Here is a 15,399-nt window from a genome sequence, read left to right as displayed (position 1 = left end):
AAGAAAACATTTACAAACGTTTTACAGATCAGACAAACAGTGCAATATAAAATAAATTATTTAATGGTTAGCTGACTTACCTATGAAACAGAAACCATTGGCAAATAACTGAAAATGATGCTTTATAGCTATGCAAAAAAAATCACAACTTAGAAGACTGAAAAAAATTGCTTTTGTTATGTAACTTGCCTTATTTGCACTTCCTGACTCTTTGGAAAACTAGTATATTTTTCTTACTTACATGGGCATTATTTCCAATTTCCTTTTTTCCCCAAATTCTACTCCCTTATTATATACTAGCCGACGCCCGCCGTGTAAGAATAGGAACGGAAAACGGTGAGAAAGGAATTCAGAAATCAAGAAGAAATAAATACTTCTTGAAAGACACAGTGTGCATGTAGAATTTCCGGCCAAGCAGGATTACATGTAAAAAATAAATCAGGCTTTCCGAATTTACGTACTATGGCCATGGCATCCTGATAGTTTTGTTGCATGTATCTTGGAATTCCTGGAAATGTGAACGGTAATATGATCATTTTGCCTACACGTACGTTATTTTCAGTGTTTGGTTGCAGTGCGTCTGATTATTCCAACAGTACGTCAACAAGATTTGCACGTGGAACTGTTTGCCCCTGGAGTGCAAAATACTAAATGTATTCCTCATTGCTAATCTGTACGTGTAAAATTGGCATTGAGTATGCCTTATTCGCTTGGCGCTTCTTTTATCGGGAACATGTTGTAAATCTTTGTGCCAGCCAATGTCTCCGTAAGGGAATAAAAGTGGGTAAACCATAGGATCGCAATTCATATTGAACGTGGAAATCTGTTTACAGGAGTTGCCTATAGGATAGATGCAAATGTCCCTTTTGGCAGGCGTTTTGCCATCTTCTCCGACGAAAATTGCTGCAATGTCAGGGCATTGTATCGTCGTAAATCCTGCCTAGGGTTTTCCTTAAAAACCATTCGTACAGATGCTGTTGGATTGGACTGAGCGATTTTTATGCATGTGTTTGTATGATTTAGCGAAGGGTTGATGGTTCTGAGCATTGAATCTAGCTGGACAAGTACATTTTCGCTGCATGCAGAGTTTGCTTTATTTTGTAAGCGTATTTCAGTAGCTTGCACTGTGTCAAAAACATACAACTACCCATATCCTGAAGAGGTAGAAGTGTTAGTGTATAGTGGAGAGATTTGGTGATAAATTTGCCCGTGTATTTTAAAACAGTATGGTCCGTGGCCAGGAGGTTGAGTTATCTGTGCACCCATGGAAGCAAACGCTAAAGAAGAGTTGTATTCTAAAATGTGTTCACGATAATTTTTAGCTTCTGATGTTTGCTGTGTAAGAAGCTGTTGTAAAGACACAGGTGGCTCCCGCAAAGGTGGTAAAGCTACTTTACTGTTGTGGCAGCACCTCGAGTACTTGTTGGATGTATTACGCTCAGCAGGCCAGTATAGTGCATGACATGGAAGAGGATGAATAGGAATCGAGAAATGCCGTGTTGGCTGCGTGTGGGTGGGACCGGTTTTGAAGAGGAGTCGCAGGTAGCGTGGGGAAGGGTTTGGAAAAGGACGAATAGGAATCGAGAAATGCCGTGTCGGCTGCTTGTGGGTGGGACCGGTTTTGAAGTGGAAGCAGGACGAACCAGAAGAGAAATATATATAAGAGAAGAGATACTTCTCATACTCATTCTGTTCTAGAAAAATAGAATTAAAGTAGGGCAGAAGAATGGGAACCATAATTCAAAATTCTCTGGCCTTTTCCTATTGTGTTTAATGAATCTTGCATCAATTCTACAACATATCAAAGCTTTCTGTTAGAGTGGGTGTCCATTGTTTGTTGGCACGGAGAAAACAAAAAAAAAAAAAAATCAGGGCTGTGTCACAGTAAATGATTAGCTACCAGTAGGGATGTCACAATACCAAAATTTCAAACTTCGATATGATACCAAGAAAAGTATTGAGATTCAATACCATTTTCAACGCCCAATATAGTATATAATGTAACTCAATAAATATGTATTTAAATAAATTGTAATGCAGTAAAATCTTAACATTGATGATATCAAATAAACTTTAGTCATAAAATGCAAATACTTCAAGTAGTGCAATGTTTTGTAAAAGATATGTGCAAAGCCCTGAAAATTATTACAATCTTTTGTAAACATTATACATAAAGATATTGAAAACAAACATGAAGTAAACATTCACATGAAGAGAACATTAATGAGATATTTTGTAAACAATTGTTCAGAAAAGCAACACACAAACAGACCACTAAGACAATTAAAGGCTGTGCAAAAATGCAAACAGTGCACATTGCATTCTTGTGTAAACTGCAACGTTTTTATAACTTGCAAGTTTTTTTGCAACAAAGACTAGAATGTCAACATGCTCTTTCGTGAAGCTTTTGCATGCCTATGTTGGGCTGCAAATAAGCCCTGACATACCATATACCACTCTGAAACGCAGGTGGAAAAATAGGGGCACACAGAGTAGCACCACTGTTTACGCAGTTGAGCACTGAAACGTTACAATGCAAATAATGTAACAGGCTATAGTAGCAGACTTTGCAGTGAGGATTTAAAAATTGAGGAAACATCAGAGGCATATATTGCTAAAGATTGCTGCCTCAGAAAGAACAGCACAGAATAAAAAGTGACCATTTTTTAATTTAGATATGATTCCTCTCAAAATTTTTTGTACTGACTCACTTTCAATTCTTGCACTACAGCCTTGCATGTATCTTGTGGTTTTCTGTCTCTATCTGCCACAGAGCCAAAGTATTTCCAGATGCCACCCTAGCTGCCCTCTGTCAATTATGCGTGCTGTAAAGGCTTCAATGCTGCTGAAATTGCCATCTTCTTAATTCTTATGAGTGGATGGAAATGGATCTGAAACTCGAGGCATGCCAACTGATAGCCTAAGAGGGTCAAAAGCCAACGTGAACTGGAAGTATTCATACATTTGTAATGTAGGCAGTAGAATTAATACCATGAAAAATGGGTATTGAAGTAATTTTAAAATGTTAAAATAAATTCTTTGTGACATTTCAATTCTTCTGACAACCCTTGCTACCAGATATACCAAATGATCCAACGAAGAGACAATTCAAGCTTAAATGTTATGCTTTGACATCACAAAAATAAATTATAGTATAAAGACTTTTGAAATAGCAAAGTTTACTCAATCACCTGATATACAAAATGGAAAAAAGTAAGAAAGGATACCCAAATGATAACAAACAATGTTTTGTGTTTAAGTGTGCTTAAGTAGCCATATCACATGCACTTCAGAACAGATGATCCACCTAAATGTTCAGGCCTGACCACTACTTGAAGATAAACCATCTAGGAAAATCTTGGGTTGGTGTTGGTGAGGCCAGCAGAAGGTACTTACCCTATGGTCTAAAAGTGGATCCCAGTGCCCCAGTGCAGTGATGGGGACACTAAACTAATCACCTGCTTTTCAGAATGACTACGCTTGAAGAGGGCAGTGGCTGGATTCCTCAAGTTAAAGTTCCAGATAAAGAAACTGATCTCCTACATCTTTTGTGGTGACCTGAAGGTAATCTAAGTAATGACTATGGGGAATTTAAAATGACAGCACATCTTTTTGGTGCTACTTCTTCACCCAGTTGTGCTTCTTATGCTTTGTGTAGAATAGCTGAAGATGCCAGAGATGCATTTCCTAAGGAAGCTGTTAACACTGTGCTTCATAACTTCTATGTAAATGACTGCTTAAAGTCAGTAGCAACAGAAGCACAAGCCATAAAGTTGGCAAAAGATCACCAAGATCTATGCAACAGAAGGGTACTTCACCTGGCCAAGTGAATGAGTAACAGCAGTTTAATTGTCTAATCCCAAAGAAGACAGAGCTCTTGAACAAAAGGATTTAGACTTGATCCATAGTTCGCTCCCAACAGAAAATGCCCTGGGAATCCAGCGGTGTACTGAAACAGACTGTTACAAATTTCAGATAAAGTTACAAAACAAGCCCCCTATAAGGCATGGTATTCTATCTCTTGTTAGCTCAGTTTATGACCCTCTCAAATTTTTTAAGAGAAATGTGGGTGGGAAGCAGAAGTGGAAGTCAAATATTTTCAGAAATGGAAAAAATGGATGGATGACTTACAGTTGCTAGCACACTACAATGTGAACAGATGAATCAAACCAATCAAACCTACATGGTTTGGAACCATAAAGTCATTACAAATGCAGCATTTTGCAGATGCCAGTGAAGATGGATATGGCACTGTCACATATCTTCTCTTGTCCAGTAAAAAGACAAAAAAACACCCTCCATTCCAATGTGAACAGATCAATCAAACCAATCAAACCTACATGGTTTGGAACCATAAAGTCATTACAAATGCAGCATTTTGCAGATGCCAGTGAAGATGGATATGGCAGTCACATATCTTCTCTTGTCCAGTAAAAAGACAAAAAAACACCCTCCATTCCTCATGGGGAAGTCAAGAATTGCCCCACCGAAGCTTGTCATGATTCCAAGATTGGAGCTAACAGCAGCCATTGTGGCAATCAAAATGGACAAGATGCTAAATGGTGAAATTCAAATATCCCTAGAAGAATCTACGTTTTTGATAGACAGCACCTCAGTACTAAAATACATTTCGAATGAAAACACTCAATTCATGACCTATGTCACCAACAGAATCACAGTGATCTGAGATCATTCATAACCTTTACAGTGGAAGTATGTCACATCTGCCCTAAATCCAGTTGTGCTGTGAAAATGGTACCATTCTTCGGATGAGACGTAAAAGGTCCTGACTCTCTGTGATCTTTCTCTCTCAACACTTCACCACCTAACAGCTAATGCGTGGTGGGCATACTGGTACAAAAATGGCTATATGCCACATCATCCAGGTGAATGCTACACATTAGCGGAGGTTGAAGTGGCTCCCCACTCACTGAAGCACTTTGAGTAGTGAGAAAAGTACAATATAAATGTAAATAATAATAATATAAGCCACAATCATTCAGCAAACTGCTGAAATCTTTCAGCTATCAGTATTTCTGTCCAAGGATTGACAGGTACTGCCAGAGTATTTATAGTTGCTTAGTGTGCTTTATAGCCTCAGACCTCTACAAAATGGCATGCATATATGCTTGCCTGAACACAGAGGATATATTCATTGGATGCAATACACTACTCATGCTCATCTAGCTGCAGCATAACACATCTGTAATCTGATTCTTCAAATACCCTCATTAATTAAGACTAACTTCAAATTGAAGTCTAGATGAGGATACTTTTCTTAATAATCTAGGCAGAAAGCTGAAAAAATCTAGCTGTCTTTAAAATACAACAATACATTCACATAGCAACAGAAGGAATCATTTAATTTTGTGAAGATGTAATTTATACAATCATTACAAAGAAAAATGTTCATTTTGGTGGAAGTGTTTATTGTTTAATTATAAAAAATGTAGATTAAAATTAAAAGATTAAGATTAAAATACCAAATGCATCTCCTAGAGCTCAGATAATTTTCTGAAGGTGTCCATCCAAACTAAGCTCCTTCTACATCAGTTTATTTCAGTTCATAAAATGTTACTATTTATTTATGGTCAATTCAGTAAAGGGAAAGATATTTCACCAAGCAAAATAGCCGTCTTATTTTGATGGGCACAAGAGTAGCAACAGGTAGCACAGTAAAACTATTTGGGGCACACTTAGGCTTACTCATCTGAAAATAAATACATACTGCAAAAAATGATTTTCTGGCCATGCCAGCCATTGACAAAACTGGTGCCACTTGAAAGATCAAACTCCTCATAAAAACTTTGAGAAGAGAAAAGGCAGACTACAAAAAGGCTTTACAAAATACATCGCCTAAATATGGGGCCACTGACACACGGTGCCACAAGGCAGGCAAAACAAATATATACTTTTGGGCATCTCCAAGATACAAGAAGTGCAACTAATGTAATGTTCAGACAAAATCAGCAGAAAATTGTGATTGAATACAATTAAATTTATAAAAATTTTAATTGGGCAGTTACTGTACATGCATCACTTAAACACAAACATAAGAAAGAGCATCTATTAGAAATCTGAAAGTCAAAAGGACTGCAGTAAGCAGTATTCAATATAATACCTATAAGGTTAAGTACTGTTATCATGAAAACAACTATGAAGGTCATAGGAAGTACAAAATACTGCTTTTAACCACTAAAACACAGGAAAAAATATTCTCCACTACAAATGTAAACAACTCTGAAAACACATTTAGCCTACTGGACAGTGCAAAAGTCCAAACACAAATTAGTTCAGGATTAGAACAGAAAACCAGATTTAATCTGTCTGTCTTTACATAATGCACGTAAGCTAACTTGACTTTGGCATGCTTTTTTTAGGACAGTAACAGTTACTTAGTTACATGCTACATAAGAAATGTGACTCTTAACAAACCAACCAATGGTAAGTGAGCAACTTTTTAAATACTACATACAATAAGCATGTTTACACCATGGGTTTATGGTTTTATTTGATTCAAATTCATCCTTAACAAAACTCAAGACTTTATGTGCAGACTATTGTACATTTACTGGGAAAATTCACTCAAAAGGAGAGCTGCAGGAATGAGTATTGCCCATATCTAAAATCATCATCCTGAACCACCTTGGCACATCGAAAAAATAAGCACTATGATTCAGACACCCATATGAGTTCTGATCTTATTAAAAGCAAAAAAGAAGATACACTATGAAGATTCTTGTTAATGTGTTTGTGTGAAAAAATTCATGAAAACATTTTGCACTGCAAACTCCTATCTCAAATTTCTCTCCCATTAATATCTAAAAGGTTCTTTCCTATGTCTAAATCAAAACTGATACATTTGTTTCCATAAGATTTACGATTAAGATTTCAAAATAAGAAAAAAAATGTAGTGTTGCTATAAATTTCTGAAAATACAATGTTGTTGTTTGCTGATACAGCAGCCAGTTCAATCTCAATATAAAAGCTGAAAAATTACTTTCTTACAGGGTTGTGTAAAGCATGGCAGCATGCCTTGATAACACTGAATAATTTATTACTAGTCTCGGGAATGTTATTAACTTAATACAACAAGCAGATACACTACTGGTAAAAAGTTTTAGAACACCTCTGTTTTTTCAGTTTTTATGGACAGTCACACAGTTTAATGTCTTAATGTTTCATGAAATCAAAGCATAGAACAAATAAACAATGGCAAATAAATTATTGAATGAATTAAATTATTATTTTTAAATTATAATTATTAAATAATTATTAAATGAATAATTATTATGTCAAGGAATTATTAAGTATACAAAAGTGTATTCAAAGTAGCCTCCTTTTGCTGATATAATAGCAAAACTGTGGTAATCCTTTTGATTCACCCAGTCACTCTGTGCATGTCTCCAACTCCGCATCCAGCAAACGAACCCCAGACCATCACACTCCCACTTCATGTTTAATTGTTAGTGTCACACACTGAGGAATCATCCTTTCTCCAGCACTATGGCATATAAACACCCTGTGTGATGAACTGAAGGTTTCAAATTTTGATTCCTCGATCCAGTAAAACTTTCTTCCAGTCTGCAGTACTACTGCCACTTGTCGTATCAAACATGCAGTACAACGTCTCCTCTTCACAGTAGACTTGCTTTTTTCGACCACTGTTAAGCTGTTCAGCTGTGAGACATCTATCATGCAAGCTGGTGACCCTAAGAATCTTGTCTTCTGATTGGGTTGTGATCTTGGGTCTGCCAGATCTCTTCCTATTAGAGTTTCTTCCAGTTTCCAATTGGCTTTGGGTTGTGTAGGGCACCGTACTCACTGACACTTTGATTTTTTTTGCAATCTCTCTAAATGAAAGCCCTACACTTCTAAGGGTGATAATGCTTTGTCTCATTTCATTTGTTAATTGCCGTTTTCTTACCATTATCCCTGCAATTTACAACTTTCTACAGTGTACTAGCATTTCAGTGAGTGAAGTATTAGTATTAGTATACTAATACTACTATTAGCATACACTGAACTAGTGAAGTTCCAACTCTGCTTTAAGACTTGCATCAACTTGCAAGGCTTAATTTACTTTAATTGCTGTAGATTATCCATCCATCCATCCATCCATTTTCCAACCCGCTGAATCCAAACACAGGGTCATGGGGGTCTGCTGGAGCCAATCCCAGCCAACTTTCAATTTAAACCCATGGCAGTTTACTGCTTACCTTTTCACCATTTTAGGTCATTCACTGCATTTCAAGTGATTACATCTGAAGGAAAACTGGAAAACTTGAGGTGTTCTAAAACTTTTGACTGGTAGTGTATGTACAATTGCATAATAAATTATGCAATTATTAAAATATTTATTTTGAACCTATCTTTAATTTATTAGAATCTATTAACTATATTTTACATTTACTTAGATACAAAATAGTAATGATATTAACAGATAAAAGATATTCATTAAAACTACAAATTAAAAAGGAAGCAATCATTTATAATAAAACCACTATTCAATGAAAAGTATTGTTTACACTTGTATTTAACCAGGTACAGTATGTTAATAATTTCAAGTATGCTATTCTACTGAAAATAGCAGACAGAATTTAAGTAGAAATCAGAAGATGAAATGTTAGTCAAAGCCTAATCAGGTTCATTAACCAAAAAGTCAAATCAATCAGTTATTAAACCCGAGGCAAAACAATAAGCTCTTAGTCAAAGCACACAGAAAATAATTCTTTAAACCAGGAAACTCTAAATGAAATTCATTGGTAAACTTCATGCAGATCGTGAGAAAACAGTTTGTGATGTAATAGAGCATAATGATGATCAGTTCTGTCCAACAGCAAACAATATGACAATATCAACGGAAAAAAGAAAAGAACTCTGAAGTGGCAATCCCATCAATGATAAATATCTTATGACAATTTCATAGATTTGTGGCTTTTTAGGGGTTTTTGCTATGTTTATTATTGGTTTGTGTGCAATACAGTATAAGGTTTGATAATAAATGAGTATTGCATAATTAAAATGGTAGTCCATATTTAAAATGACACCCCAAGAAGTAAGACAGTATTGCTGGTACACGGTTTAAAAAAGCAGTGCTTAACTGATAATAGCAATTAATTGCATCAATGAGCGAGAAAACATATTTTTTTTTATTTTTTTTTTTAGACAAATGGTAAAAAAAAAATAGAAATTAGGCTGTTTCAGATAAGTACATCTCTCTATTATAAAAGAAAATCTTGAGACGAGACTATTGCCAAGAGATTTTTTCAAGTCCCACCCTCCTCTCAACCATTTTTCAACCACGCATACGGTCCTCTCACCTCTCATTCATGTGAATGCTTTTGTCAGACACAGTTCCTGCACTATCAGCTTTTATAAATTTTTACGTTTTCCTCTCTTTAAGTTCCCAATAAAAAAAGACTTATTATGTCCAAAACGTATTAAACAATTTCATCCCGAAGGGTTATTAACAGAAGAAATGAGCACACGGGCAATCCTAGCACCGAGAAACGATGAAGTCAAATGAATTAACACGAAAATTTTCAATTCGTTTACACGACAAATTGGTTAAATACGTATCAATAGACTATGCTGAAACAGTGGGTGGTGATGGTACTATAAATGAAAACACCAACTTACAATTTCCCAGAGAATATCTACAACCGTTAACCCTGTCCGGTCTTCCACCAGCCGAATTACTGTTCAAAGAAGGATATATTGTAATGTTATTGTGTAATTTATGTCTGAGTGATGGTCTATGCAATAGGACATGATTAACTGTATTCAAAATTGGTCGAACAATTCTGACATAAAATTTTAACAGGCGACAAGAACGTTAATGTAGTACATCTTCCACAGATAACTTTAGACACCAAAGGAGATGTTGATATGACATTCATATAAAAAAGTTTAGAGTTTCCCACTAGAATAGCTTATGCTATGACAATTAACAAGTCAGAGGGACAAACATTCAAAAAAGTCGGTTAATTATTAGAGAGAAAGAAACGATATTCACTCACAGGAAGTTATACGTTGCGTTGTCACGCTGTAAGTCCAAAGACGGAATCAAAATTCAATGAGATATTGACGAAACTTTAATTCAAAAAACTGTTTTTACTGAAGTTTTACAGTAAAAGTTTAAAAAGTATCTGTGTATTAATTTCAAGCCAAACAGAACAAAAATGTATAGCACAACAAATACCTCTAATGCAACATGAAACATAATTTTCTTTCAATTTATTACATTTTACTATTTTTTACTATGGTTACTCACTGTAATGTAAAATAGTTGATTCTATAATGCATATGTAACAATTCCCATTAAAATAATCAGTTAATTTGTAGTTTGAATGAATATCTTTTATCTGTTAATATCATTAATATTTTGTATCTTATTATGTTTAAATTGTACATCCGCTTCCCCATACGCAAGTGGTAGATCCGCGAAGTGGCTAGCGCGTAGTTTGGCAACCCTAGTTACCAAACAAATTAAACAATATGATTGTGTAATTATTAAGTATTTTACTGTATTTTCATCTATGCTATATGGATAAATATTTTCTTTAAATTACTTGAAAAGGTATGTATTTTAAGGGGATTGTATTTATTTTTGTATTTTTATGGTGACTAAACAATAATCTAACATAATTAATTAAAAGTTGTTAATAAAAAATGAAAAGTTAACACCTGTGGTCTATAGTTTAATTATACAAATTCTAAAGTTAACACTTGTGAAAGCTTAATACAAACAGTACAGGACACGTCAAGTTAATCAGTTCAGCAACCTTCCAACCTGTGGATAGAAACTGTTCATTACCTACTAGGGCAGGTGCCAATAGTTCTGCACTGTTTGCAAAGAAGGAAGATGTGAGAAATATAAAAGTCTAAAAAGGCTGAGGGTCTCTAATAATTAGTTAAACTTTAAATAAGCTATTTGTAGCACCAGAGTTCAAAAAGAATATAAATATATATATTGTGACAGATAGGGGCGCTCTTGCTCCCTTAAACCCTCGGACAATACGCCAGACACCGGATAAAAGTCCAAATAATGGTTTATTATAATAACACAGTGCACAAAGCTCCTCCACCTCCACTATACTTCAATAAACAATCAATAACAATAACCAATACAATAATCCTCCACTCTCCCAGACGCTTAGCCACCCTGCCTCCCAACAGCTCATCGTCTGGGATTTCCCATAGTCCTTTTATATTCCCTGACCCAGAAGTTTTTCCGAACCCTCAGTCCATGTGACTTCTTAGCACTTCCAGGTCAGATCAAAACTCTTCTGGCATTCGGGGCACCTCCATGCTGCAGGGAGGGCTCCACCTGGCGGCCTGGGGGTATTGGCCGGGATGAACGGCCGGCCATATCTCACTATATATATATATATATAGCGAGATTGTATAGATTGTATTTCAAATGTATTTTTACTTTTTCTTGTATGTAGTGCTTATGACTTGTGTGTTGTTGTATAAGAAAAGAATGTAAAGAATAAAACAAATGTGACACTTGAAAGCATAGCACTCTCTCATTGCACAAAGTGGCATGGTCAAAGAGAAAGCAGATTCAGGAAAACTTGAAACCCAGATGAAATCACTTACAATTGCTCAAACACATCAAATGCAGTCTTTAATACTTTTTCCACTGCTGTGGTTCTTTTTGCTCCTAGAAGTCAGAAAATATAGTGTGACTGCCAATCTCTCTTTTATATAAATGAAAGAACTATGAACGTACATGTATCACAAATGAAACAACTGAATTTGTTGAAGAATTGGATTAATTTTTTTCTTTTTTTCTGATATCCAATCCAGCCAGTACTCGCCCAATACCAATACAATGCATCAGATTGGTGTCATCATTAATTTATAGTCAGAAATATAAAAAAAATTAAAAACAGCTTTTATAAAAGAAATCTACAAAATAAATTAGACTTGAGAAAACTATAAGACCATAAAGTATAAATAATGCTAGGAGACAAACTGCCTGTATCAGTATCAGATTTTGAGTAAGTCCATATATTTTATATCGATTATTCAAAATACAATTTTTCTCAATGAATGATCAGAATTCACTACTATTTTGTAGCAGAAAGGAAGGTATATAGTAAAATAAATATTTAGCTTTCTTTATAAAAACTGTAATTTTCAAAATTAGTTATAAAACATTGCGATATATTTTATCAGCATAGCTTTCAAATTCAGATTTCATTAGAACTTCAAAAAGCTAGGAGGCAGTGAAGCTCATAAATGCTATAATGAGATATAATGAGGTTTCTAAATACTGTACATTATCGCACTTAGATATGCAGAATTAATTTTCTTTCTATCCAAAACAATATTAAGCAGTTAATGAGAAAAGTGGGGACCCAGAATTAATTTCACTACATGTGAGGAGTTCAGGAAAAAATTATCAGCTTTTTGGAGCATGTGAAAGAGTTTGTCATTTTCTTCTCTCACTTAAAACATGTGTGAGTACATTGTAGAGCAAGACAAAATGTTCCAAATGAAATTACACACATTTTACATTCACTTAGATTGTGTAAAACTGTTATATAATGCTAGCATTTCCTATATACGCTACTAATAGACACCTTACATAGCAGGCTTTTTTCAGTACTTTAATCATTCAGTATGCAATTCACCCAGAATTACACAAGATAACTGAACACAGAGAGGAGAACTATTACAACTACACTTTTCATTGACACACTGATATAACCAGTAATTATATTTAACGGAAATGCAGCAGTTTAATAAAGAAAACAAATGTTATCCGTACATTTCTAAACATAAAGCAATTTAGACTGCTTTAAAAAATTCTAGACAAGGATGCTTTTATGTAATTATGAAGCACTTGTCACAATGTTTTAAAATATAACACAAACAAACAATGTAGGAAAAAGAGCCCTACACAGCAGACACCAGTAGCGGGGGTGGGGGGGACAGAATTTGCAAACAGATCAATAAAAGGCCTGTCTCAAATCCATACCGTCAAAGATAAACAGTCTGACAATATCAAACAGTCAGTACAAATACCATTTAATGACATTTTTGTCAGACCAATTATGTTATTTTTGGTTTCTCCAATCACAATCTCTAATTGAGAGTTCTCAGTTTGCACACTGAACTCTGCCTCACTTTAATGATGCCCATGAAAATGTCCAAGTCTGTTATTGATATGACAAGGCTTTTTAAATGCAGCATACTAGATGGATACCATGTTTATCCAATATCTTTGTATCTGAGTTAATAAGAGAGGCAGAGGCATGTAAACCTAACAAAGGGTGCAGTCCTTAAATAGACAATGAAATTCTGAAATTATTCAGTTGAGGGGAAACAAAGTTTTGAAGTAAAGTAGTTGTCATCACTAATCATCATTACATGTTTACTGGCAACATGCAAGTAAGAATTTCATTGTACTGTGTACACTTACTTAACAACCATCACTCCATAAAACTATTTGTTACTGTTTGTTGATTTCTTTCTTGTTTATGCAAAAATGATGTCTGAATATAACTGAAATTTAAAGTTGCATGGACAGACATTGAGACAATCCCATCAACATGTAAAATGCAGCCCAATTCGTATTTGAATGTCTGGAAAAAGGAAGAAATCCTATTATCAAAAAAAGAGAAAATGCAGGGTATCAGTGGCGCCTGGGGAGCATATTATGAAATCAATCAATGAATCAGCACAGTTGTGAGAGGAAAAGCATGAAAGAGTGCAACCTGTCCCAAAAACAGGCACCAGATGTCGACCCTATTACACAGGAATCGCAAAGGACTAACTCTCCAGGCAAGATTTTGATGTTCTACTGCATTCCGTGCAATTGAAACGCCCTACAAAGGAATACAGCTGTCTCAAACAATACTCCGTACAACCATTTTCAGATCCACATTTTGCACCTGTGAAACTGATATAGGAACCTTTCGACATAAAGTCATACAGATAGCTAGCTCCTGATCGGTACTCTAGTGCAGTATAAACTTGGCACTTCGGATGCTGACACACAAACAACATCACTGCAATGCACTCTCATAAGCAAGAGAAATTCAATCACCCCAGATTTATCCTTTCAAATAAGAGACAAGACTACCTAAAATACACCAGCTTTATTTATCTTGTTGATGTAACCCCCCGACAAGACCCCTCAGACATGCAGGAGCAGTGCGATGGCCTTAAACTGTCCCCCTTTAATGGGACCTGACAGACACACCTGATCCAGCACACTTAACGGATCGAGCTTTAGCCGCGTCAACTAGACAGACAATGCGATGCTGGCTGGGGCACAACGATGGAAGTATCTGGTCTCAAAAAAAGGCACCCGAGAAGGCTGCAGAATGAAGACAACCTTCTGTCGCCAAATCCTTCCCCAGACTGGCAACTCGGTACTCTGCGAGCTACTGTCATCGTTGCTCTCCGCGACTTACGCTGCCGACGCCGCGCTCTCGCTCAAGTGGGGGAGGCTGCTTGGCAAGCGCACTCCGCACTTGCAGGTGTCACATCCGCAGCATTCATTAGCTGGAATATAAACAGCGAAAGGCCACGGCTCCCCCGACACAAAGCTGTCTGGAGCTGCTATTCCAACGCTAAGCCCAACACCCACCCCCTTCCCTCCCGTTACCCCGCCGCGAATCATTTACTAAAATCTCTTGTACTATGATAGCCGTGACAATACCGCGAGAAACTTACTTTGCTTTTGACCTCAATAACGTTGTCAAGGCTCCTAGATGGTGTCCTCTGATGCCGCGACATGTCTGTCAGATGTCGTGTAATCCTAACGTTGAAAACCATGTAAAGGGTTCGTCTCGCTCACACCGCCTGCTGCCCAGCCGCCGCTGCGTACTGCCAGCGGAGCCCGCTTGCCTCTAACACACGGCCCGCTGAGTGAGAATCTCCCTGCAAGGGGCGTGGTTATCTTTTATACTCACAACACTGACGTCTCATGGAGGGGGCAAGGATACTGCCAAGTGATATCACCCGGCACGTCACACCGATATCGTCTGGGCAACAGCGACAATGGGAACAGGTGCCTTCACTCTTAAAGGGATAGAGAACAACTGAGAGATAAAAAAGGGCTTCCCCGGTAAGGTTACGCATCGCTTCACATTTTTATTTTTCGACAGGGAGTTTGAGGGGAGGTGAAACATGTATGAGTCTCATATTTATTATCAGACCACTTATATTAATACTATGTTCCGGCCATTGTATTGTTTTATTACAGGCGGAGAACAGATGTGCCGTTTAGGGCTGGTTCCTACTTTGTGCCAGAGAAAGTGAGGTTAAAATGAATGTCTTGGCATAAAACGACTTTATACTTAATTCCGCAGCTCTGTACTGAATAATCAGATTAAGAAACTCCTTATTCTTTTTTCTTTTTTTGTTACAGTGTCA

The 15,399-nt window shown here is 36.4% G+C and overlaps 1 protein-coding gene across 1 annotated transcript in view; it reads right to left on the bottom strand.

Annotated features, from left to right (window-relative positions):
* pard6a (par-6 family cell polarity regulator alpha) overlaps window positions 1–15,199 on the bottom strand; it is a 97,801-nt gene extending 82,602 nt beyond the window's left edge. Inside the window, exon 1 of the mRNA XM_028809418.2 lies at window positions 14,698–15,199. Coding sequence (XP_028665251.1) covers window positions 14,698–14,799 — 102 coding nt within the window. The 5' untranslated portion in view covers window positions 14,800–15,199. The remainder of the gene's footprint in view (window positions 1–14,697) is intronic.
* Window positions 15,200–15,399: the final 200 nt, after the last annotated feature.

The sequence above is a fragment of the Erpetoichthys calabaricus genome, chromosome 9 (genome assembly GCF_900747795.2).
Source record: "Erpetoichthys calabaricus chromosome 9, fErpCal1.3, whole genome shotgun sequence".
Lineage (NCBI taxonomy): Eukaryota > Metazoa > Chordata > Cladistia > Polypteriformes > Polypteridae > Erpetoichthys > Erpetoichthys calabaricus.
This window is presented reverse-complemented; position numbering and strand designations above follow the sequence as displayed.